This window comes from Trichosurus vulpecula, chromosome 2 (genome assembly GCF_011100635.1).
Source record: "Trichosurus vulpecula isolate mTriVul1 chromosome 2, mTriVul1.pri, whole genome shotgun sequence".
In the NCBI taxonomy this organism is placed as follows: domain Eukaryota; kingdom Metazoa; phylum Chordata; class Mammalia; order Diprotodontia; family Phalangeridae; genus Trichosurus; species Trichosurus vulpecula.
The window spans coordinates 227,194,783-227,217,572 of record NC_050574.1 but is presented as its reverse complement, the minus strand read 5'-3'; the positions used below and the strand labels follow the sequence as shown (position 1 = coordinate 227,217,572).

Here is a 22,790-nt window from a genome sequence, read left to right as displayed (position 1 = left end):
GAGGAAGGAGCAGCTGAAGGGACATAATATGTAAGAAGAATGGAAAGTCTGGAGTAGAGAGACGTTTTGAAGTAGAGAAGGCTTACCAACCGCGTTTTATATTTGATGCTGGAAGTGATATTTGAGTAGGTGTTTATTCAGTAGAAAAGTAAAGTTAAGGGAAAGGAATTCTGAAGCTTGTTTCTATTCCTTTCGTCATCACTAGTTTGATCTCCAACATGAAGTAGGATCTGAGATAAATTTCCCAATCTAAAAAATGGGCAGAAATTGTCTTTAAAGAACTTTAAGAGATAGCATGACTAAGTGGATAAAGAGCTAGCCACGAAGACGCGCATTCAGTTTCCTACACACACTGGCAGTGTGACCCTGGACAAGTCACTTAATCTCTTAGGCAACCCTCTAAGTCAGGGGCATTTAACCTTTTTTGACGTCATGGACCCTTTTGGTAAAGATAGCGAAACCTATGGACCCCTCCGCTGACTAATATTCTAAAATAATTGAAGGAAATGTTAATTTTCATTTAGAGATATTGTGGTTAAGTAATTTTTTTCAGTTGTGTACAACTCTTTGTGACCCCATTTGGGGTTTTCTTGGCAGAGATACTAGAGTGGTTTGCCATTTCCTCCTCCAGCTCACTTGACAGATGAGAAAACTGAGGCAAACAAGGTTAAGTGACTTGTCCAGTGTCACACAGCTAGTGTCAGAGGCCAGATATGAACTCAGGAAGAGGAGTCTTTCTGACTCTGGGCCCAGCACTTAATTTACTGTGCCACCTAGAGATTAGCGAAAATAAAAAGGTAAATTTTCCTCATCCAAATTCATGGAGTCTCCGAAATCTATCCAAGGACCTTGGGGTTCCCAGGTTAAAAACCCTTGCTCTAAGCCTATAAGTTGCAAAGAAGGTTCTACCCTGCACTGATAGAATGAGTTTCCTCATTCAAGACTTCTATATATCAATGAAATGACAGGTCCAGTCCCTAATCCCTATAAAGCTCTTTGAGTTGATCAGATGAAAGGCCCTAGGTGCAGCATAGAGTAAAAGACTTTTATTACTTGGCTAGCATTCAAATAATTATTTTTTTTTTGATCTAGAAGGAAAGAAAGAGCCAAACCCTATAATTTTGCTTCACACTGCTCTCCTGTTTTAGGTATATACTCGTTTTAAGAACTCCCATGTCTTAAGTGCTTTAGAAATCCTACAGATACCCTAAGGGAGAGTTATCCTAGCAACCTAGCCCTTCTGACCTGGCTTCACCCAGTGGAAACACAGTTGGTAATCACATGGCACAGCTAGGAAAAAAATCCTTATGGTCCTACCCTTTAGGTTGTCTTTCCTAATCAATTGGTATGGCTATTGGCAGTAATTAATGGGAAAAATGGTAACAGTCGGGGAGATTGAAAGATTATTTCTGGAAACATTCAGTTTATAAAGATATCTGGAACAACAATACTTAGCCAAAATGAGGAAATTGCACCAGTATCTAATAAGTGATGTGACTGGAACCACCAAAATCAAGCTATTAAAAGCAATCCTTAATATGTTCTAGGTGAAGAGGCTTAGCACAGAAAGGTATTAGGCTCTGGGGAAGCCCCAACTTGAAAGGCAAATAACTGTGTATAAAAGGCAAAAGAGTTGCACAGCTTCCCATAATGGGTAATTACTCCCTGGCCTATAAAAGAGCATCAAGATGTCAACCTTGGTGATCATGCATTGGCCTGGTAGTGAGAGGCAGCCCTTGGGTGTGTTTGTAGGGGATTGTGGTACAGTAATTGAATGAATGAAGTAAAATAGTGGTTAGGAAGAGAGAAAGTAACTGAATCAGTGTGCCTCTGTGAGGAAAGGTGATTGGATATATGGGCAGAATGAAGACGTATTTCTTCACAGTATGAGCATCTTGGGAATTGCACATGGATTTACAGGAACATAAATGAATACTGACTGAGGCTTATGAAGGCTGGCATGTTTTACTGGTGTTTCAAATCCTGAGGCTGGCTGTGACTCTCTCTGAATTTTAGTGCCTTTTCATGGAAAGAAAGAAGCATTTTGGGAATTGGGATGACCATGCTTTGGCCAATGTAAATATGGGACTGGCATAGTTCTGAGATCCCCTATAGTGGGGAAGAACTATGAGGCTCTGAGAGAAAAAAGGATTTTGCTTGGAGTTGGTAGAAATTGGGTTTGCACATGGAAGGTTGCACATAAAGGCCGACTTTACAATTGTGGCTTTGTACAAGAAAGGCCAAATTTGGATATTGTCTCCAACATAAATTTGAACGTTAAAAGATGCTGCATTAAATTACTAAGGTGTATAAGATGAAGTCTCAGACTGCTCAGATACATTTCAATTTCCTTCCTGGAGAGATCCTTGTCTTTGGCCTAATTCAAGAGTAGGATTTCTCTTTTAGTTGGTAGCAGAATAAAGCGATGACAGGTGCTGATAGAGGGTATGCACCTAAAGCTGGGGAGTTAAGTCTCAGGGACAAAATATAACTTTCAAAACTGACTAAATGTGGCCAACATTCTAAGGCTGCTGTAATCTGTATTAAAGTCTCATAGTACACAAAGAGAGAAAAGGGTAAAGGGGAACATGAATTTCATGCACTGCTCTCTAGCGACCCCCTAACTAGCCAGGGGAGTGAAAACCTTGCTTCCAAGAAGGATTTGAATCTCACCTTGCTCCCTATGTAAGGGCCAGGGAACACAAAGTCTTTTATAACATGCAAAGAAATCTTCTCAGTTGAGATGACCCCTAGCAGAATGCAACCTCAAAGCACACTCACTGCAATAATTTCTATTTATGGGGCTCCCAGGATGAGAACAGGAAAGTTCCATGGATCAGCCCCACGCACTACTTCATGTCCCCTCTCATAGGAGAAGCATACAGAAATGTCATCAAAGCCAGCTCTGATAGTAGAAGAAAAAAAAGGTAAGCAAAAGCCTTACCTCTTTCTCTATCTTCAGCAGCTTCTTTACAGCCACTTCCTTGTCTTGTGATATCCATCTGGCTCGATAAACACTCCCAAAACTCCCTCCGCCGCAGTTTTCAAAAAACTGCAAGTCATCAAATTTGATTTGCACAAAGGAAGGGCCGAGAGACGACATCTCATAATGACAAAGTAATATACCTTCGCAAAATCTGCAAAGAGAAAACAAAGAGTCCAGTTAGTTCACCTCCTATTAGGGTAGCCCCAGAACACCATTTTAGATAACACAGAATGTGTCTTTTAGAACACTCAGAGGATACTACATTAACTGAAGAGAAAGAAGGGCAAGAAAGGAGCCTGCAAATGTATGTTTTCTAAAAAATCAAAACAAAACTCACCCTGGCAGCCTATGAAAAATTTAAAAACAACTCATCCAGGCTTTGCCACACAGCTGCCTACAGAGAAGTGGCTCAGATTTCTCCCACAGCAGATTTGAAGCCACACTTCCTGCACTCACGCACACACGGAGGAGCTCTGTGAAAAGGCTAGTGTGTCACCAGGTCTATCATGAAGCCCTGACAAACTGGAAACGTGCTTTCAATTGCAAGCTTGCATAGCTGTTCTGGAATCCAAAGCATGCAATCTCTCCCTGTTGTGATCACTTTACACAAAATATACATAGCCTAAGCAACTGAACATCCTGGCAAAATTACAGCCAAAACCTGGCAAAACCAAACATGCAAAGAGTGCTCAAGAGGATAAAAGCAACCTTTCAGTTACAAAGATACTATAAGTCTGGCCAAATGTTTTCCACAAGTATCTCCCTGGTCTGTATACCATAGCAAGGTTTAATTAAAGAGCAGAATAGTTTCCCTTGATTACAGTATATTAAATCATCGCAAAGAACATTGCCAAGAGTGAATCTTATGGTTGTTAAAATTTTTATTATGTTTGTTGCCAAAGGAACAGAATACCCCACCCACAGATTATAACAGTGATACCTTCTGTAGTCTAAGCGGTTTTACTACTGCCCAGGTACATAAATGTTAACTACTGCACAGTGACAACATCGCTGGACATAGGTGCAAGTGATGACAGCTTAAAACTTCAGGCTATGAAGGTTTTGCTGATATGAGATGACAGAAGTGTTATCACTGAAAGGGAGTACAAAAGCATTGCCTGACTATGTGCACGGCTCCTCGAGACTCTTACCGTGGAACAGACTAGGAAGCCAATGTTAGGAACCCTGGGTCACCAAAGAACACAGGTCCCAGATGTAAAATCAAATTCAGAGTTAAGATCAAGTCTAGATGGGGATTTTGTTACCTTCCTTACCCCACATGTTGGAGAACACAGAAGAATAAAATGATGAACATTTTAAGGTCTAGCTATTGTGGACTAAATCAGATACAATTACAATTCTTTAGTTTTATCCCTAATTGGCTACAATCACCTTTTTATTTCAAGACAAAACCAGTTAAGTCAATATAGGGTAACAAGACAAAAAGTTAGGATATCGTTAGCTGTGCACAGCAATGGGAGACAATCAAACAATGAGCATTTATGCCTACTATGTCCCAGGTACCATAGGATGCAATGAAAAAAAAAATCACTTAATGAAAATGACATTGGTTTTCAAATGAAAAGAAACTACCACTTGAAAAATTGCCTCATATCATAATTAATGATTTCTTCACTTAAGAACATCTACTGAACTTGAATTGCTGCTAGAGGAAAAACTGGTAAAACTACTGAGACACTAGCATGGGTTAATGAGGGAAGTTGATCTCATTTCCTGGAGGTCTTCTTTAAGAGAATAGTTACTCACTTGTTCAGGAACGTTTAGGTATGATCTGGCCTAGAGGCAGAGGTATGTACCTAAGTTACATCCAGCTCAAGAATTCTGTAAAGATCATTAGATCAAAGCCGCAAGTATTCCTTCTTGGCTTTGAAAAGGTTGGTCATTTATTAAAAAAAAACATGCCTCCTACCACCTCCTAAAAAGGAGACACACAGGTAGAAAAGACAGGGGCTTGGAATTCTATTCCATTTGCTCAACAGATTCTGGAGGGTGGGGACCACGTCCTATATGTCTTTGTAGCTCTCACGAAGCCAAAACAGTATCCTGCACACAGTAACTACTCACACATGTATCTGTTCAGTGAATAAAATTATTTTTCATGAATAAGAAAGCTTCACCATGCTAGAGGAAGAGGTTGGAAGAGAACCAGCTTCTCAAGTTGTTCTGAGTTTCAATGAAAGAAATATCTATTAATCAGCAGCCTTGTATAAGGCACCTGTTAGTCTCTGTAAGAGAATGAGGCAGCGTAGCATAATGGATAGAGTGCTGGATTTAGACCTAGGAAGAAGTGGGTTATGATCCTTCCTCTGACACTAGTAGTCTACAGGCAAATCACTTAACTTCTGAGCCTCATTTTCATCATCCACAAAATGGACCTATGAAAACTGGCTTTAACTGACAGGGTTGTTCTGAGTCTTAAATGAATAATGTACATAAAGGGCTTTGCAAACCCTAAAGTGTTACATAAACATCAGACATAGGTCTTGCCCCAAAGGGGTTTATAATCTTGACTGTTCATAGCGAAAATTTCTGATAACACCTTTTTCTTAACAATAATAGAAGATAACTTAAAAGTGTGAATTGAAATTCAGCAGCGATTAGTAATTTAGTAAATTACCTGAATAAATATGGAAAATATTATCTAGTTTGTTGTCTGGTTATTTAAGAACACTTTGGTTTTTGTCATTCTCTTTGTGACATTCTGTTAGAACAGTGGAGGGGGAAGAGGAAATTTTGTTGGCAAACCTAGTGGCACCTTGTATATAAAAATATTGATTACCAAAAATTAATATATTTGACAGTCAATGACTTTTCAAAAAGAATTAATGTTGTAAATTAAAGAAAAACCCACCATCCCTCATGTCTTATAATTGAAATGAATACATGTATTCCATCTGCTGACTTTTTTAAAACTATTGCCAGGTATTCATTTTCCTGTTTTCACTTGGGTTGATGTAAACAGTACAAATTCCTGTCAGTTACCCAAACTTACAGTCTAAAATCAAAATAAGAGAAATTAGTTAATAGAAGTTAGTTCATTTCCCCTGAGAGTTATTGCCCACAACACACTTTTCTTTCTCCACTTTCTTGAATTATCTTATTTACCTGAATGGTAAATACCCTTGTAGGGTATTTCTCTAAGAAACACAAAATTCTAGAAGATACTTTGTCCTTTGGGAATGGGGTTACTCACCTCCAGCAAATAGATAGGGAGAGAAGGATCACATTCTTAACATAGACACAATAGTCATACTGGAGAGGAGGTGCCTTTCTGTTAGAGGCTGAGTCCAATTGGAATTGTACACTCGTTCTCCTGGCAGCCTGAAGAAGAGATATCATCAGGACTATTCCTAGCTGACCTGTGATGAGGATTCACCAGTCAGCAACAGTGGAAGACCAGGGCAGCAAGGGATTCTAAGATAGCAGCTAATGAACCACTAAAATGGTAAGACCATGGCATTAAGGGTGGTATAGAAACAAAGCCTATTGGGAAGGATGGACTAAGAGAATAGGGATGGCTCAAGGAACTGTAGAGTGAAGAGTAGGTTTAGTGAAAGAGGAAGTTGGGCAGAGAGTGAAATTTCAGACTTCGAGACTTTGCAGATGTAGCAGTTTGGGGAACTTGTAAAGGCCTAAAGAGTGGTCATTTGGCAGTGTGTGGCTGAAGCTGGGTGGAAAAGGTAACTAATTTAGTATTGTAAATATACCTATACTTTATTGAAATATAACATAGCAAGAAGACAAAAAAGAAATGGGAGGAGTGAGATTTGGCAAAGGGGCAAAATTATCTTAATTGCAGACGATGCAATGGAAGAAGTTTGGTGTTGTGTGGTTATGTTTTCAGAATTGTTATTGGCATAAATATTAAGGTTCCCCCCAACTCATGGAAAGGGCTGGAAGGGAAAGGAAGGAGCATGAGATGGGCAATAAATCACTGAACAAACTAGGAGAATATTTAGAAATTGGTCAACAATACAAAAAAAGTGGGAAACATATGGTACAGTAAGATCCTGTGGAGCTTATATGAGGAAAGACCATGGAGAATGGTGGTAGAGGAATTGCCTGGGAGCCAGAGTAAAGAATGAGAAGCATATACAGCACTCCTCCTGGTCCTATGAGCTAAGAAGAAGAAGAGAACTGGTCTACAGAGGGTTTCAAGGGATGTGATGTCTTCAGAGAAGAGTCATGTTTCCATTAAAGTAAAAATATGGAATGAATGTTGGTAAAAGTTCACATATGTAGAAGCATTTATTGACAATCAAGCAGGCATTCCAAAGGACACAGTAGAGTGTGCTCGGCAATGGGTGGTCCAAGTTGAATGGGGCATAAGGGGAGATGAGCTGATTAAAATAGGAATGAAGATTTAGGAAGAGGTAGTGTGGACATGCTATTGGAAGGAAGGCAATGAGACTTAATAACAGGGATTTGAGAGCCAGTACACCAGAAGGCAAATTAGTATGGTATGTTCCTTAAGGAGAACTTAACCAACAGGATTTATAGAGTTAATCTGCCCCTGAATTTTGAATCAAATTTGGATTTTTGGATGTTATAGAATATGCCTCCACCACATTTCTCCTCCAGGTGTGCTTTATCACTTTGATTTAGGGAAGGACACTTGGGGCTTGGAGCTCTTGGCTTGCAGTCTGATATTATGGGGAAAGGATAAAGGTCAAAGAGCTATGGATAGGAGGTCAATGCACTCTACAACCCTTCTGACTGGTAGCCATTCAGTTTATGGCTGAACACTTCCAATGCCAGAGAACTCACAAGGAAGTGCATGTTACTTTTAGAAATCCCTCATTGTTAGGAAGTTATTATTTATATTGAGCCTTAATCTACCTTCCTGTAGCTTCTTCTAATTGTAGCTAATTCTGCCTCATGGAGCTTTGTAGATTATGAGTCTGTTTTCTGTAGAACAGTTTTATTCATAATGGAAATCAATTCTTGTTCTTGACTTCCTATAACCCTCCCCTTCCCCAAAAACACAAAAATCTTGACCTTTGTATAAAAATCATATCTAATCCTTTAGCTCTTCCTCCAAGGACCTGATTACTAGACCATTCATGATCTAAGTCAAGTCAGCCAAGTCAAGTAGCATTTATTAAGCATCTACTATGTGCCAGGCATTGTGCTAAGCATTGGGAATACAAAAAAATGGCAAAACCAGTCCCTACTCTTAAGGAGTTCACGTTCCAAAAGGGGAGACAGCATGCAAACAACCTTTTACAGACAAGATACATACAGGATAAATTGGGGGTAGTCTCTGAGGGAAAGTACTAAGCACTGGAAAAGACTTCTTATAGGAAGCGGACTTTAGCTGAGGCCTCAAGGAAGCCAGGGAAGCTAAGAGTAGCAATGAGGAAAAAGTTCTGGGCACGAGGGACAGTCCATAAAAATGCTTGGAGTAGGGATATGGAGCCTAGTGTTAGAGGAACAGCAAAAATACATCACTAGATAGCACAGCATGTGAAGGAAAATAAGGTGCAAGAAGACAGGAAAAGTAGAAAGGGACAAGATTATGGAAAGCCTTAAAAAAAAAAGAGAATTTGCCATTTGAACCTGGAAAAAATAGAGAGTCAAAAGAGTGTATTAAATGGAGGGAAGGGAGGAAGGACAGTGATTTGGTCAGACCACTTTAGGAAGATCAATTTAACAGCCAAGCGGAGAACAAATTAGAAGAGGGAGAGACTTGAGGCAGGGAGAGCAATCAGTAGTGTTGTGCAATTGTACAGTTGTGAGTTGATGAGAGCTGCCTGGGGGCAGTGGCAGTGTGAGAAGGCAGAAGGATATGGTGGGGGAAAGTTGGGGGTGGGGCATGTAAGAGAATGAGGAGTTGAGGATGACACCTAACTTTCCAGCCTGAGTAGTGGTACACTTGACAGCAATATGGAAGTTAACAAGAGGGGAGCTTTTGGGGAGGGGGAAGATAATGAATTCAGTTTTGGACATGTAGTTTAAGATATCTATGGGACATCCAGACTGAAAAGTCTGGAATAGGCAGTTAGAGACGAGAAACTGGAAATCAGGAGAGAGGTTAAGGCTGGAAAAAATAGATCCGAGAGTCACCTGCATAGGTGTGGTAATTGAACCCATGGGAGGTAATGAGAAAATGAAATAGTATAGGAGAAGTGGGCCCAGGACAGAGCCTTGGGGGCCCTTACGGTCTTCCTTCACTGAATACATTACTGTTTGACTCATTTCTTTTTTTTAATTTTTGACCTGAAGGCCAGAACACAAATACAGAATAGAGAAAAGAAACAAAAACATATCATAAACTTAAATATTGGAACTTAAATAGTAAGAAAAAAATCACATCATATGCATAGCAGAACATAGGAGAAGATTCAAAATATGTAACAAAAATTTTCACTTCAAGAAAGTCTGTATGATAAATAATACACAGTGTATTAAGAGCTATACATCTTTTCTCTGCTTCCTTGTAAGTTTTCTTTTGTTCTCTGCTGTGCACTTTTTTACTTTTTTCTTCCCCACCCCCCACCCCCATCCCCAGAAGGCTACAATTAAGTTTGGCTATGTTTCTCTATAGCTATAGATATATACATACACATATGCATATACATATATAATGTATATAGAGAGAGACATATACTTTCCCAAACATACTCTATTCCTGATCTTTGTTTTTATGTTTGTGCATATCCCATATGCTAGCTATATGACCCTGGGTAAGTCACCTAACCCACTTTGCCTCTGTTTCCTCATTTGCAAAATGAGCTGGAGAAGGAAATGGCAAACCACTGCACTGTCATTGCCAAGAAAACCCCAAATGGGATCACAAAGAGTCAGACAGGACTGGAAAACGACTGAACAACAAAAACAAAAGCTTCAAAACAGAAGTCTGACACTGACACAAATACTCCTTGGTGCATATCCTAGCAAATTTCACCCCACCTTCATCTTACCTTATACTACATCTCCAAATATTTCTAAAGATTGATTCCATGTCTAGATCTGGAATCGTTGTGGGCCTTTCGGGTTACTCCTCAGATGCAGATCCTTCCAAGTCCAAGAAGGCCTTCTTAAGCCATAAGGCTGTCCTGGTCCTAAGAGTATGAATCTTCTTGGCTCTAATTTTTTTTCTTTTTGGAGGGGGGAGGGCAATTGTCTGAGGCCAGATTTGAACTCAGGTCTTCCTGACTCCAGGGTCAGTGCTCTATTCACTGCACCACCCAGCTGCCCCAAGTATGAATCTTCTTAAAGGAAAGTTTTGGATCTTTATCTGAATTCCTTGTTCTAGGACCCCAAGATTAGGGGTGATTAAAAACAGGACTAAATCCCTGAACTCAATTGTAACATCAGTGGGCTCTCTGAAGGAAACTGAGCTCTGAAGGCTGAAATGTTATTTGCCAGGGCATTCATTCCATGATATGACACATCTGGTCAGATACTTCTCTAGAACTGCTATGACCCACTTTGGAATTTCAGCCTGACATCTGGAAATTGAGTATGTACGAGTGGAACCATGCAGTTACTTGCATATTTTATTGAGACTTAAAAACAAAGTGATGAGGCCCCATTTGAATTCTGTGGACATTAAAAAGGAAGCCTTATGCTCAAAGTTCCTCTTGAACCTGACAAAGTATATGAGACTTTGCCGGAAAATTTGGCCAATTGAGAATCTCTTGCCTATAAGAATACAGGCAATTAATATACAATTTTTCCCCAATTGTGTTTTTCCTACTTTATTTATGAACCAGCATTTAGGGTGGTTGACTAAACAATTTATACTCATTAGCACAAGGAAATCTGAGTTGATAATCATACTATGGTAATTTTGTAAGAATATTAACTGATCAAATAAGGATAGTTAGCTATAGAAAATAACCTAGGATTGATTATGTAGAGCAGTTGTGTCAAACTCAGAAACATATCCCTAAGGGCCACATTGACCTTAAATTAACTTTATGCTGCATTAGATTTGTAGGAATTTTGTTAAACATTTCCCAATTGCATTTTAACCTGGTTCGGCTGCACTCTGGAGTTTTGCATACCTGAATCTGATACAGAAGAACCATGTTAGCTGGTATTCCAATACATCAAGTAGCAGAAGCTGCTCCCCCCCCCCCCAAAAGAAGGGTAAGTCCACTGTCTCTTTTTTGGGTTTTCAGCACCCCAGTTGTTTCCAATGTCACAAAAGTCTTAAAGCAAAAGTCACTTGGCAGCCAGTTTCACAGTGGATAAAGTGCTGGGCCTGGAGTTAAGAAGACGTAAATTCAAATCTGGCCTCAAACGCTTAGCTGTGTGACCCTGGGCATGTCACTTAACCTACCTGCCTTGGTTTCCTCAACTGCAAATGAGGGTAATTATAGCACTTACCTCTCAGGGTTGTTGTGAGGATCAAATGAGATAATATTTGTAAACGTGTAATATTTGTAAAGTGCTTAGTACAATGCCTGGCACATATTAGGTGCTTAATAAATATTCCCTTCCCTATTTTTCTATTAATCTTCTTACATATAAAGATATATATATAACGTATATATATATATATATATATATATATGTAGTCTGTGTGTGTATAGATATACACACATACATACATATGTATACACACATATACAGTAATTAAGGCTGATGTTGGAGGAAAGCTATCACAATAATCAAAGACTGATAGGGTTTTCACAACTTCCAAAGAGATGGAAATAGTTGATTTTGTGATTGAAGTCATCCATTGAAGTAAACCGGTATCATTGTGTGAGAAAACTATTCTTTTCAGTCAATAATTAAGCCGTCATCTTGCTTTAAATTTATTTTGTCTCAGGAGTCGAATGATGAATCTGGACCTAAACCTTCCAGTTTTAGCAGAAATCCCTAGAGCATTAGGGAACCAAATTAAAGCTTTCATTTTTCAGGGGTAAACATGTGACCTTGGTTTCTCTGTTTTAGAATTTGCCACTTTACCTTTTGACTCTTCAGGTTAACTGATGGTTAGTACAAATATGTTGGGTTTTAGGATTCATTCCATGGTTCTATCGTTCAAAAATATCAACAATGCAAAGGTCTAGCATGTAGACAGATGATAGGAAAATCTGTGTAGATTGACTTTGAGCTTACTGACAGATAGTGCTAAGGGATCAGTGACACACTGAATTTCAAGTATTTGAAGAAACCATTCAAATCCCAGGAACTATTAATGTCTTATTAATTCACATAAATCAAAACCAAAGACAGACAATTTTAGGATTCGATCCAATCTTTCTATTTATGATTTCTGTCGCTGTATTTATTTCAGCAGTAGAACTCAGAAAATGTTGCTTTTCACACTCTTGTCTGGAATTCCATCTTAAAGCACCAATGGTCTGAAAAGACCCATAGTCTTTCTGGTTATTAAGCATCCATTACATTCATAAAGTGCCTCCAAATCCCCATCTGTTGCACCAATCATCACTCAGAGTACATATGATTTTGCACTAATGTCTGCTTATAAAAAAGACTTAAAGAAATAGACTTAGCACAATTTCAGGAGTATGGTATTTCCAAACCCAGTAATTTTGAAAGTCTAAATAATTTTCTCCCATCACACATTGCTCACCTAAACTACCTCAATTACACAATATTATTAGGCTTTTTGGAAAGCCCTTATTTTACAGTAACTCCATTTCCCTTCAGTTCTTTGCATCCTCTGACTTAAACCGTTAAGACATAATGACAGACTTTGTGAATAACTTTTGGGTCTTGGCCTTCATATATACCTTTTCCTGTTCTGAAAGCTTCAAAACTAAATGTGAAACTGCAGCTATACTGGTCATGCAGTGGTAAGAATGCTGGCTTTGGAATAAGAAGGTGTGAGTTCTAATCTTGGCTTTACCACTTATTGCAACTTGGTAGCCAGATGGCGTGGTCGGTAGAGCATAGGGTTTGGCATCAAAAAGACTTGAATTCAAATCTGGCCACAGATACTTACTAGCTGTGTGACCCTGGGCAAGTTGCTTAACCTCTGTTTGCTTCAGTTTTCTCATCTGTAAAATGGGGGTAGTAATAGCACCTACATTCCAGGGAGAATTAAGTGGGATAATAACTGTAAAGCACTTTGCACAATGCCTGGCATACAGTAAGTGCTACATAAATGTTAACTATTATTATTTTCACCTACGTGACATTAGGAAAGACGCTTAATCTTCCTACAGTTTTCACCTCTGTCTAAATCCAGAACTCTTGTCATTGATGATGCTATTTCTTTGAAACTAATCTTGTCTTTTCTCAAGGTTTTTCCTTTCATTGACGTTCTGGGAAAGTTCCCCTCTTCAGTTTACATTTTCAAATATCTTAACTATGAATTTGTATTGTACAATAGTCACCATCCTGCACATGACTAGAGCCACTGTATATTTTTATTACATATTATCGATAGGGCTCTCACTGAAGAAAGGCAGGTATTCTTTTCCTCCCTAACCCGTTTGCTATTCCACTCACCATAGTGGCTACTCCAAACCTTTTCATACCTCCTCAATCCTCCCAAGGCACACCTTGTCCCTACTGTCTCAGCCAAGAACCTCACACTATACTTTCACTGAAAACTCTCTCTGCTTCCCTCCTCATTTCACACCAATCAGACATTTTACTCAAAATTTACTAAAAACTCTACTTGTTTTCATATGAAGAGGTGACCTTATTCCTTGCCAAGGCAAGTACATGCATCCTTGGTCCAGTTCCCCTCTCTATCATTCCTACTTTGTCCACTGTCGGTCTCTCTTTATCTACTGGTTCCTTTCACACTACCTATAAAAGAAATGCCAACGTCTTTTCTATTCTTTAAAAAACAAACAAAAAAACCAACCCCCATTTGATCTCACTATACTCTCAATTTTCCTATATCTTTTCTCCTTTTCTTGGCCAAACCACTGGGGAAAGCCATTTACACTAGCTGCTGCTTCTTCACCACTTACTTCTAAACCCTTTGCAAGCAGGCTTCCAACCTCATTATTCAACTGAAACAAATGTCTTCAAAGTTGACAATGAGCTCTTAACCATCAAATCTAATGGTTTTTCTCAGTCTCTATCCCTCTTGATTTCTCTGTAGGCTTGGGCAATATCGATCACCTTCTTCTTCTGGATACTTTCTCCTTTTCTCCTGGTTCTTCTCCTACCTTTCTGACCATTCCTTCTCAGCCTCCTTCAATAGACCTCCATCCTTCAAGGCTCTGTCCTAAATCCACAGCAATCTCTTTCTCTCTACTTCTCTCTCTCTCTATCTCTCTCTCTCTCTCTCTCTCTCTCTCTCTCTCTCTTTCTCTCTCTCTCTCTCTCTCTCTCTCTCTTCTTCCCTCTTCTCTCCCCCCCCCCCCCCCACCCCACCTTTTGGACATCTTAATTGGTTATCTCATAGGCAACTTAAACTCACTGAACTCATCTTTCCTCCCAAGCCCTCCATTCTCCTGAACTTCTCTATTACTGTGAGGGGTACCACCCCTGGTCTTACCCATCCAGATTCATAACTTCAGTGTCAGACTGAACTCCTCACTAATAATCACCCCAAATACCCAAATTTATTGCCAAATCTTTTTGTTTATACATTCACGACATCTCCCAATACATCCTTTTCTCTCTACGCTCAGCCACCACCCTGGTACAGACTCTCATTACCCTATCCCTGGAATACTGTGATAGCCTTCTCTTTGGTATCCCTGCCTCAAGTCTTACTCCATTCCAATCCATCCTTCATGCAGATGTCAAAGTTATTTTTCTAAAAGGCAGGCCTGACCCCATGATCCCCTTTCCATTCAACAAATTCTAGTGGCCCCCTGTGACTTCCAGGATCAAATATAAAATATGCTGGCAGCTAAGGTTCTTCTTGCCCTCCTTCTGCAAAAGGCTTTCCAGGTCTCCTCATCCTCTAATCCCCACCCCCCTCCAATATTTTCCCTTTAAGATTACCTTTGATTTACACTGCATGGCAAAGTAATTTGCATATTATCTCTCCCATTAGAAGGCAGGAAATACATTTCCCCCCCATTCTTCGTATGCAAAGCACTTAGCATGGTACCTGGCTCCTAGGCAGCATTTAATAAAGGCTTGCTAATACAAAGTTTCAAGACAATTTCCAAAGGACCTGTGATGAAAAACTCTATCCACCTCCAGAGAGGTGGAGTCTGAATGCAGATTGAAGCTTACTTTTTTTTTTCCATGGTTTTACTTTTTGTTTTTTTTTTTTTGGTCTGTGTTTTCTTTCACAACATGACTAGTATAGACATATGTTTTGCATGACTGTACATGTATAAGCTATATCAAATAAAATAGGGGCAGCTAGGTGTCCCAGTGGATAGAGTGCCAGGCCTAGAGTCAGACACTAACTGTGTGACCCTGGACCAGTCACTTAACCCTGTTTGCTTCAGTTTCCTTATCTACAAAAATGAGCTGGAGAAAGAAATGCAACCACTCCAGTAACTTTGCCAAGAAAACCCTAAATGGGGTCACAAAGAGTCCACTGAAACAACTGAACAACAACAAACAGTGTAAATCATTAGAACAGGACTTTGTGGTAGACAAATTTAGGTCTCAAATTTCAATGTCTAGAAACACTATAAAATTGTAGTGGCAATGCAGAGGTAAATAGTACCTTATTGCAGGATAATTCCTATTTTTCTGGACTGAGCCATTTTGGCTATATTGCTAACTTCCCAGTTCCACGAAAAATTCAAAACAGAAGATATTTATCATGATAGTCTAATCTTTTGCAGAAGAGCATGACTAGCACTGCACTACACCCAAAACGATCATTGTTGGAGTTGGATTTATTTTCAGGTGGAGAAATGTACATTTCCATTGGATGCTTTTGTTTCTACCACCAGGGATATTATGGTGCATTTATGTTTCTGATCAGTTTGTAGCCCCTGTCTACATTTTTGGACAATAAACAACTGTCCCCATATTAGGCATGCATTCTATAGCAAACTGCATTTGATTTTTAACTTCTGACAGTAAAAGCCCTAACAACACTTTGATGTTCAAATGGAAGAACAACGGCCATTTTGAAAACTGTGACAGCACTGCTAACTTCATATGTTCTTCTGAATACCACATGCTCAGACATGCAGTAATTAAATATGCCAGACGAGCTTGTCTCTGGGTGATTTCAGAGGGGTGTTGTATTCTCTTTTTTAAGTGATGAGATAAACTATAATTGTATAGATAGTCCTTTCTTTCTCCTGCACTGGATAGAGATCTAGTTAGCTTTGTGATTACCTAGAAACATGAGCGGAGCCTGGATTGACTTTGGAAAATTATACAGCTCCTTTAATCACTCTATATGTCTCTTGGAAAGAATCTTTTTAATATCATTATCCTACTGAGGTCATTGTATGGATGGAGCTCATGGAACACTTCTGTCTCCCAAGAACTGAAAATGTATATCACAAATGGCAATGGTGGGTGTGAGGAGATTGTGACACAACAAAAGGAACTATGAAGAACTGGATGAAGGATGTCATCAAAGAAATATATGATTAAAGAAGATAGGCTGCTCCCAGGGCAAAGACAAGGGAGAGCTAAGGAAAGCCTGCATGCTGCATCTTTGAAACCAAAAGGAAGTGAGAAAGGCACTCAACAATTAGGTGAATTCTTTGTGGCAAACTTAGTGGTAGGCATAAAAAGGGGGCAATCTACACAATTGGAGAAAACACACAGATCCTTTTAACTATTTGATTATTTGAGTATGGATAGTATACCAAAAACTCATTAGAAGCCTGGAATTTTGGAAATAAGTAGTAGAACAGGCCAGAGTACCTGCGGGGAGAAAATGTAAGTAATGTAAAAACAAAGAATATTACTTTTTTTTAAACAATAACAGATATTACAATGTACTACTTTCTTATCAATTTTTTTCTTTTACTAGAGGTAGAAATCAATCAACTAACAAGTATTTATTAAGTGACTACTATGTGCCAGGCAGTGTGGTAGTTACTGGGGATACTAGTACAAAGAATGAAATACTAGCTCCTCATGATAAAATTATATTCTAATAGGGGAGAGAATTAGTACTTATAAAATATGTACAACATAAACATAGTTATATATATATACATACATATCTACACAATGTAGTTAAATTGGTACAATGTATCAAATGAAATGGCACTATTTTTATATATTACACATCCAAAGTAGGTAAATACAATGACACAACGAATGACTGATGTCTAGAACATCAGAAAGTAGTTTTACGTCATAAAAATCCCATTTTGATAGGGTCTGCCATTGACACTAAAGCTGGACTAGTCAATATGAAGCAAATATATTTCATTTTCTGGCTCACTTATTGCACAGTAAGTTGCTATCCTTTATGGTGCAGTAATACTGCCTGATTCTTTGTTGCTAAAGATTTTGGAGGGGACAGGGAAGAGTAGGTTATGTAATTATGGATTAGACTCTTTTGGGTTTGTTAAAAAAAAGCAACTCATGGGTGAATGGGTAGAAAGAGCAATTATCTGGGAGGTATCAGTAGGTTCGAAGTGGTGCCCGTAGCTTCCATCATCTTCACTTCCACCTATATTTTCGCAGTCCTCCTATGAACTCTACCCCAACACTCTATTTTCTGTTATAATGGATTCACGTCTAATGCAGATAGAGTCTTGGGCCTAAAGTCAGCATGGAAGATAAAGATTTAATTTAAGCAAATCTTTAAATAGTTATAGCTAGAAAGAGACTAAGGTCTCTTTAAAAGGTGACAGTTTATATCAAAGATCAGATAGATCTGAGATGGTTACTATAGGAACAACTGAATTTTTTTTTTTAACTACACCTAGCTAAGCTACTGATAAGAGAAAGCCAGGAATCAGATCTTCTACTCAAGTACAAGTAAACAAAAACAGGGAAAGACTTAGCTGAGAGAAAATGCAAAGAAAAAGGAAAGATACTGAAAAGGACCTCACATTGTAATTATATTAGAGGGGTGTCACACACTCATGTGACTTTATTCTTTCTGCTTCCCCAAGAGGCAAGAGTGTGCACAAAGGAGTCCCCAGAATGCTAAGATCAACCTAAGCAGAATACTTTATAGGTATGATGAATGAGATTCTAGAGTCACACTCAGCACAGGAAAATAACAGAGGTGGCCAAATAGAGTAGCTTGGACACTAGACTTGAACTCAGGAAGACGTAGTTTCAAATCCTGTTATTGTTCAATTGTTTCAGTTCTGTCTGACTCTTCATGACCCCATTTGGGGTTTTCTTAGCAGAGACAGTAGAGTGGTTTGCCATTTCCTTCTCCAGCTCATTTGACAGATGAGGAAACTGAGGCAAACAGCATTAAGTGACTTACCCAAGGTCAAACCTGCCTGATGCTAATTGTGTGATCTTAGGCAAGTCATTTAACTTTTCTGTGCTTCAGTTTTGCTATCTATAAAATGAGGGAGATTGGTCTCTAAGGTCCCTTCCAGCTCTAAATCTATGATTCTACAATTCCAAGAGAACACCCAGGTACTGGGACCCACTTCCATCTCAGACTCACTCATAAATAGAATAACAAGGTGAAAATGACTTCATTATTCAATTTATGATTTTTCTTTCTTTTGGCTTAGCATACACAGATGAAAGTGTGCAAGTTTAATATGTGACTGTACCCTATAGGGAAAGGAGAAGATAGTCATAGTGGCTGCTTTGAGCAACATGCTAAATTCTGAATATTACATTTCAGTGGCGGGGGGTCACTTGAATCAAAACATGCTAAGAGGAGGGAGACTAGAACAGTAAGAGATGCAAATGAGGAATGATTGAGGAAAGTGGAGAATAGTTGGCTTGGAGAAGAGATAAATAAGAGGAAACATAGCTGCCTTCAAATATATTTGAAGGTCTGTCATAGAAGAATTTGATTTATTCCTTATAGTTCAAGAGGACAGAACGAAGAGCAAATGGGGGAGAGTTAAGAGGAGGCAGATTTCAGTTCAATAGAAAGAATTTCCTAACAATTGAAGCTGTTCAATAACAGAATAGACAGTCTTGTGAATATGTGTGTTCCTTGTTATTGGAAGTGCTCAAGTGGAAGATGGGGGACAGTCAGATGTTGAAGACATTCCAGCATTTGATGGGGCAGGGGGAGGAATGAAAGTTGGACTAGAAAATCTTTAAGGTCCCTTCTGATTTTAAGACCATATAATTCCCTGACTCTGATCCAGCACTGCTCCTTCTTTTCTCACGGATGCAGTGAGAGCCTTATGACAGCCCCAAAGGAGCACAGTAATAGCTATTATGATGAAGGTCTATTATATCATTTGGAAATGGGGTAGTGGGTCCTGAGAGCCACATGAGAAACTTTTTCCTACAAGCCTTCCCCCACATTCTCCAAATGTAGAGAGCAAAATACGCCTTTAAAGTCTCCGTGTGACTGGTCCAAAGTTTAATGAAATTTCTGTTTTGTTTTTCATTCCTTGGATCCTAACTCAGTCCTGCATTCCTCACTATTGAACAGTATCGCGTTGATCTAACACTGCAAGTCTAGGCCAAGGTCAGGCTGGGCTCCCCAGAATATGTGGGCCTTTATTAGGACATGAGATCATAGATTTAGTGCTGTAAGTGGCCTTAGCAAACATCTTATTCGACAGATGAGGAAACTGAGACCCAGAGAGGTGACCTGACTAATAGTGAGCAAGGAGAAACACTGGACCAAGTCCTCTGACTTTGAGTCCAGTGCTCTTGTAGCTCCATCACCCTGCCTCATTGCTCCCATGACTTCTGACATCTGATAAAAATTATGCTCCATGACAGATTTCTTCATCTTTCTGGTTCCCCTCAAAACAAGATTATACTAAACTATGCTAAGAAGAACCAGCTATGAAAATGGTCCCACTAAGTTTAAGTTATGACCTCAGGGTCATAGGTTCCCCTATTTATATAATCTCTGAGTTCTTTCTGACTATTTCTCATACTCTTTATATAGATACTAAGTGCATTAATAATATCCTTCACAGAATAGATTTTATATTGGAAAACAACTTCCCCATACTTCACACACTAGAAATAAACACTTCAATATTGATATATCTAAGTCCAATTTAGAAACCCATCTCTCTATACCCTTATAGTTCTCTCGAGGGTCTGAACAACAGATTATTTTAGAATATGATGATATTAACAGTCAGGGGAGGAGTTAGCTCCCGAAACACACACGTGTATAGCAATAGGACAGAACACTTTAATTTAACTTTAACAGGCCTCCCTCTGGGTGGAGTGGGCAGATACCTATATGATGTAATTTGAGGGGCAATCTTTCCCTCAGTAGTCCACAATGATCATCAGCCTGAATAGCTTTATGACTTGTCAGAGGCTGAAGTTACTTTGGAAGGTAGGGGGGTTCCTCTCATTGGAGGACTGTACAGAGTGGCTGGGTATGCTTTTGGCAGATAACTCATAGAGAGGGTTCTTTTTACAGGTAGAGGTCAGATTAAATGGCAGCTGAAGCCCCTTTCAATTTTAAAATCCCGCAATTCTATTATAGGAAATACTCTAGAGCAGGGCTTCTTAGCCTTTTAAAAAATAAGTTTGATAACTATTTTAACCTAATTGTTTCCTTTGGAATCCTATGTATTTTATTTTATACATTTAATATTAGTTTAAGAGAGGGTCTATGGGTTTTGCCAAATTGCCTAAGGAGTTACACATGTACACACACACACACACACACACACACAATTTTTTAAAGAGAAAAAAAATTTTCCCTATGCATAGAGAAACAGCTTGGTAAAGGTGCTCAGGCTCAGAGTAGGCAAGCAGATCTCAAAGGCAATTCACAGAACTGCAAAGACTCTCAGAGTTGGAAGGGACCTCAGAGGCCCTAACACCTGTGCATGAATCCTCCCTACAAAAAGTCGTTGTTCGGTTGTTCAGTCATGCTCAACTCTTTTTGGCAAAGATACTAGAGTGGTTTGCCATTTCCTTCTCTAGTCCATTATATAGGTGGAGAAACTGAGGCAAACAAGGTTAAGTGATTTGCCCAGACTCATATGGCTAATAAGTATCTGGGGCCAAATTTGACCTCAGGTCTTCCTGACTCCAGGCCTGGCATTCTATCCACTGTACCACCTAGCTGCTCTTTTCTACAATATCCCGACAAGCAATCAACACGTGATCATACAGGTTTACCATAAAGACCCTGAGTAAGGGGAAAACTACCATGATCACTTCTAAAGCAGCCCCTTCTACATTTGGATATCTCTAATCATTAGGAAGGGGTGAGGTTTGGTTTTTTTGGTTGTTGTCATCGCTGTTCTTGTCATTTTGTTTTGTCTTATGTTGTGTTTTTTCTTTCTTCCCCCATCCTCTATATCAAACCTAAATCCACCTCTGCTATGTCTTCCATGTGACAGTCCTTCAACTATTTGAATATGGATAAATCTGCTCTTCTTCGAGCTAAACATCTCCAGTTCTTTCAGCTGATAACAATAACAGTAACTGCCCCAAAGGTGAGGGAGATTAAGTGACTTGCCCAAGGTCACACAGCTGGGAAGTGTCTGAGGTGGAATTTGAATTTAGGTCTTCTTGACTTTCCAGTCCACCACTCACCCTCTACGCCATCTGACTGACCATCCTATGACATGGCCTCATTATTCTGGTCACCTTTTTCTTCCAACTTGTCAACAATCCTAAACTATGGTGGTCATAATTAAATATAGTACTCCAGATGTAGTCTGACTGGAACAGGATAATAGATCTAAGGCTGGAAGAACCTCAGGGGTCTTTTTATCCATCCTCCTCCTTTTACACATGAGGGGACTGAGGTTAAGGGTGGCAAAGTGACTTGCCTAAGGTCATACAGGTTTTAAATTTAGGAACTTGGTCTCCAGAGTCAATATTCTTTTTGCACTGTACTACAGCTGGACATTATGCCTTTTGAGCCATAGTCTAATATCATGTTACCTTTTGCCATTGACATCACACAGCTGAATTATATTAACCTCACTATGCAGCTAGGTGGTACAGTGGAGGGAGTGCCAGAGTCAAGGAGACCAGTGTTCAAATCCAGCCTCAGACATTAGCTGTATGACCCTGGACAAGTCACTTAACCCTCTTTGCCTCAGTTTCCTTATCTGTAAAATGAGCTGGAGAAGGAAATGGCAAACCACTTGTCATCTTTGCCAACAGAACCTCAAATAGGGTCATGAAGAGTCAGACAGGACTGGAACGCCTGAACAACAACAAGAAAATGCATTAAAACCCCCAGATCTCTTTCACGTGAACTACTGTATAACCATTCTACCTTGATCTTGTAATTATGGGCTATTTCTGAAGTGTAGGACTTGACATTTATCTCTATTAAATTTCACTATATTTGAATTGGCAGATGGTTCTAACCTGCCAGCCCTCTTGGGATCTAGACCCTGCTATCCATTCATCTCTGTTTTATGTCACCCAAAATTTGATAATTATGCATGTATGTCTTTATCTAAGTCACTGTCAAAATGTCAAATAGTCCAGGAGCTAATTCCTTAAAAAGAACATATCCATGGTGTACTTCCCTCCAAGATGGCAAGTATCTATTGATTTCCTCAACTTCTATTCCACTATTTCCACAGCCCTGAACTTACATGGTTAGGGGAACTGCCAGAGCCAACTCTATCAAAGAAAAAAAGACAAGGATTGGATACTATACTCAGCTGATCAAACTCTGAGGAAACAGAAATGCATACCCTAGCACTGGGGCCGAGAAACCTAATATTAACTGTGGTGAAGTCATATCGGCAAGCCAAATCTGAGACCACTCCCCCCACTTGCTTTCACATAAAGTGATAAGGTGTATGTTCTGACACAGCATCTCCCACTAAAACTGTTTTGG

At 39.3% G+C, this 22,790-nt stretch overlaps 1 protein-coding gene across 3 annotated transcripts in view; it reads right to left on the bottom strand.

The window, feature by feature from the left end:
- Positions 1-22,790, bottom strand: part of MAP3K20 (mitogen-activated protein kinase kinase kinase 20) — a 220,847-nt gene that overhangs the window by 192,241 nt on the left and 5,816 nt on the right. For 2 of the 3 annotated variants that reach the window (XM_036742496.1, XM_036742495.1), the window contains exon 2: positions 2,945-3,137. In XM_036742496.1, the coding sequence (XP_036598391.1) occupies positions 2,945-3,103 (159 nt within the window). In that variant the 5' untranslated portion in view covers positions 3,104-3,137. Of the gene's footprint in view, positions 1-2,944; positions 3,138-3,323; positions 3,464-22,790 lie in introns of those variants that run through there. The other variant, XM_036742497.1, reaches the window with a different exon arrangement.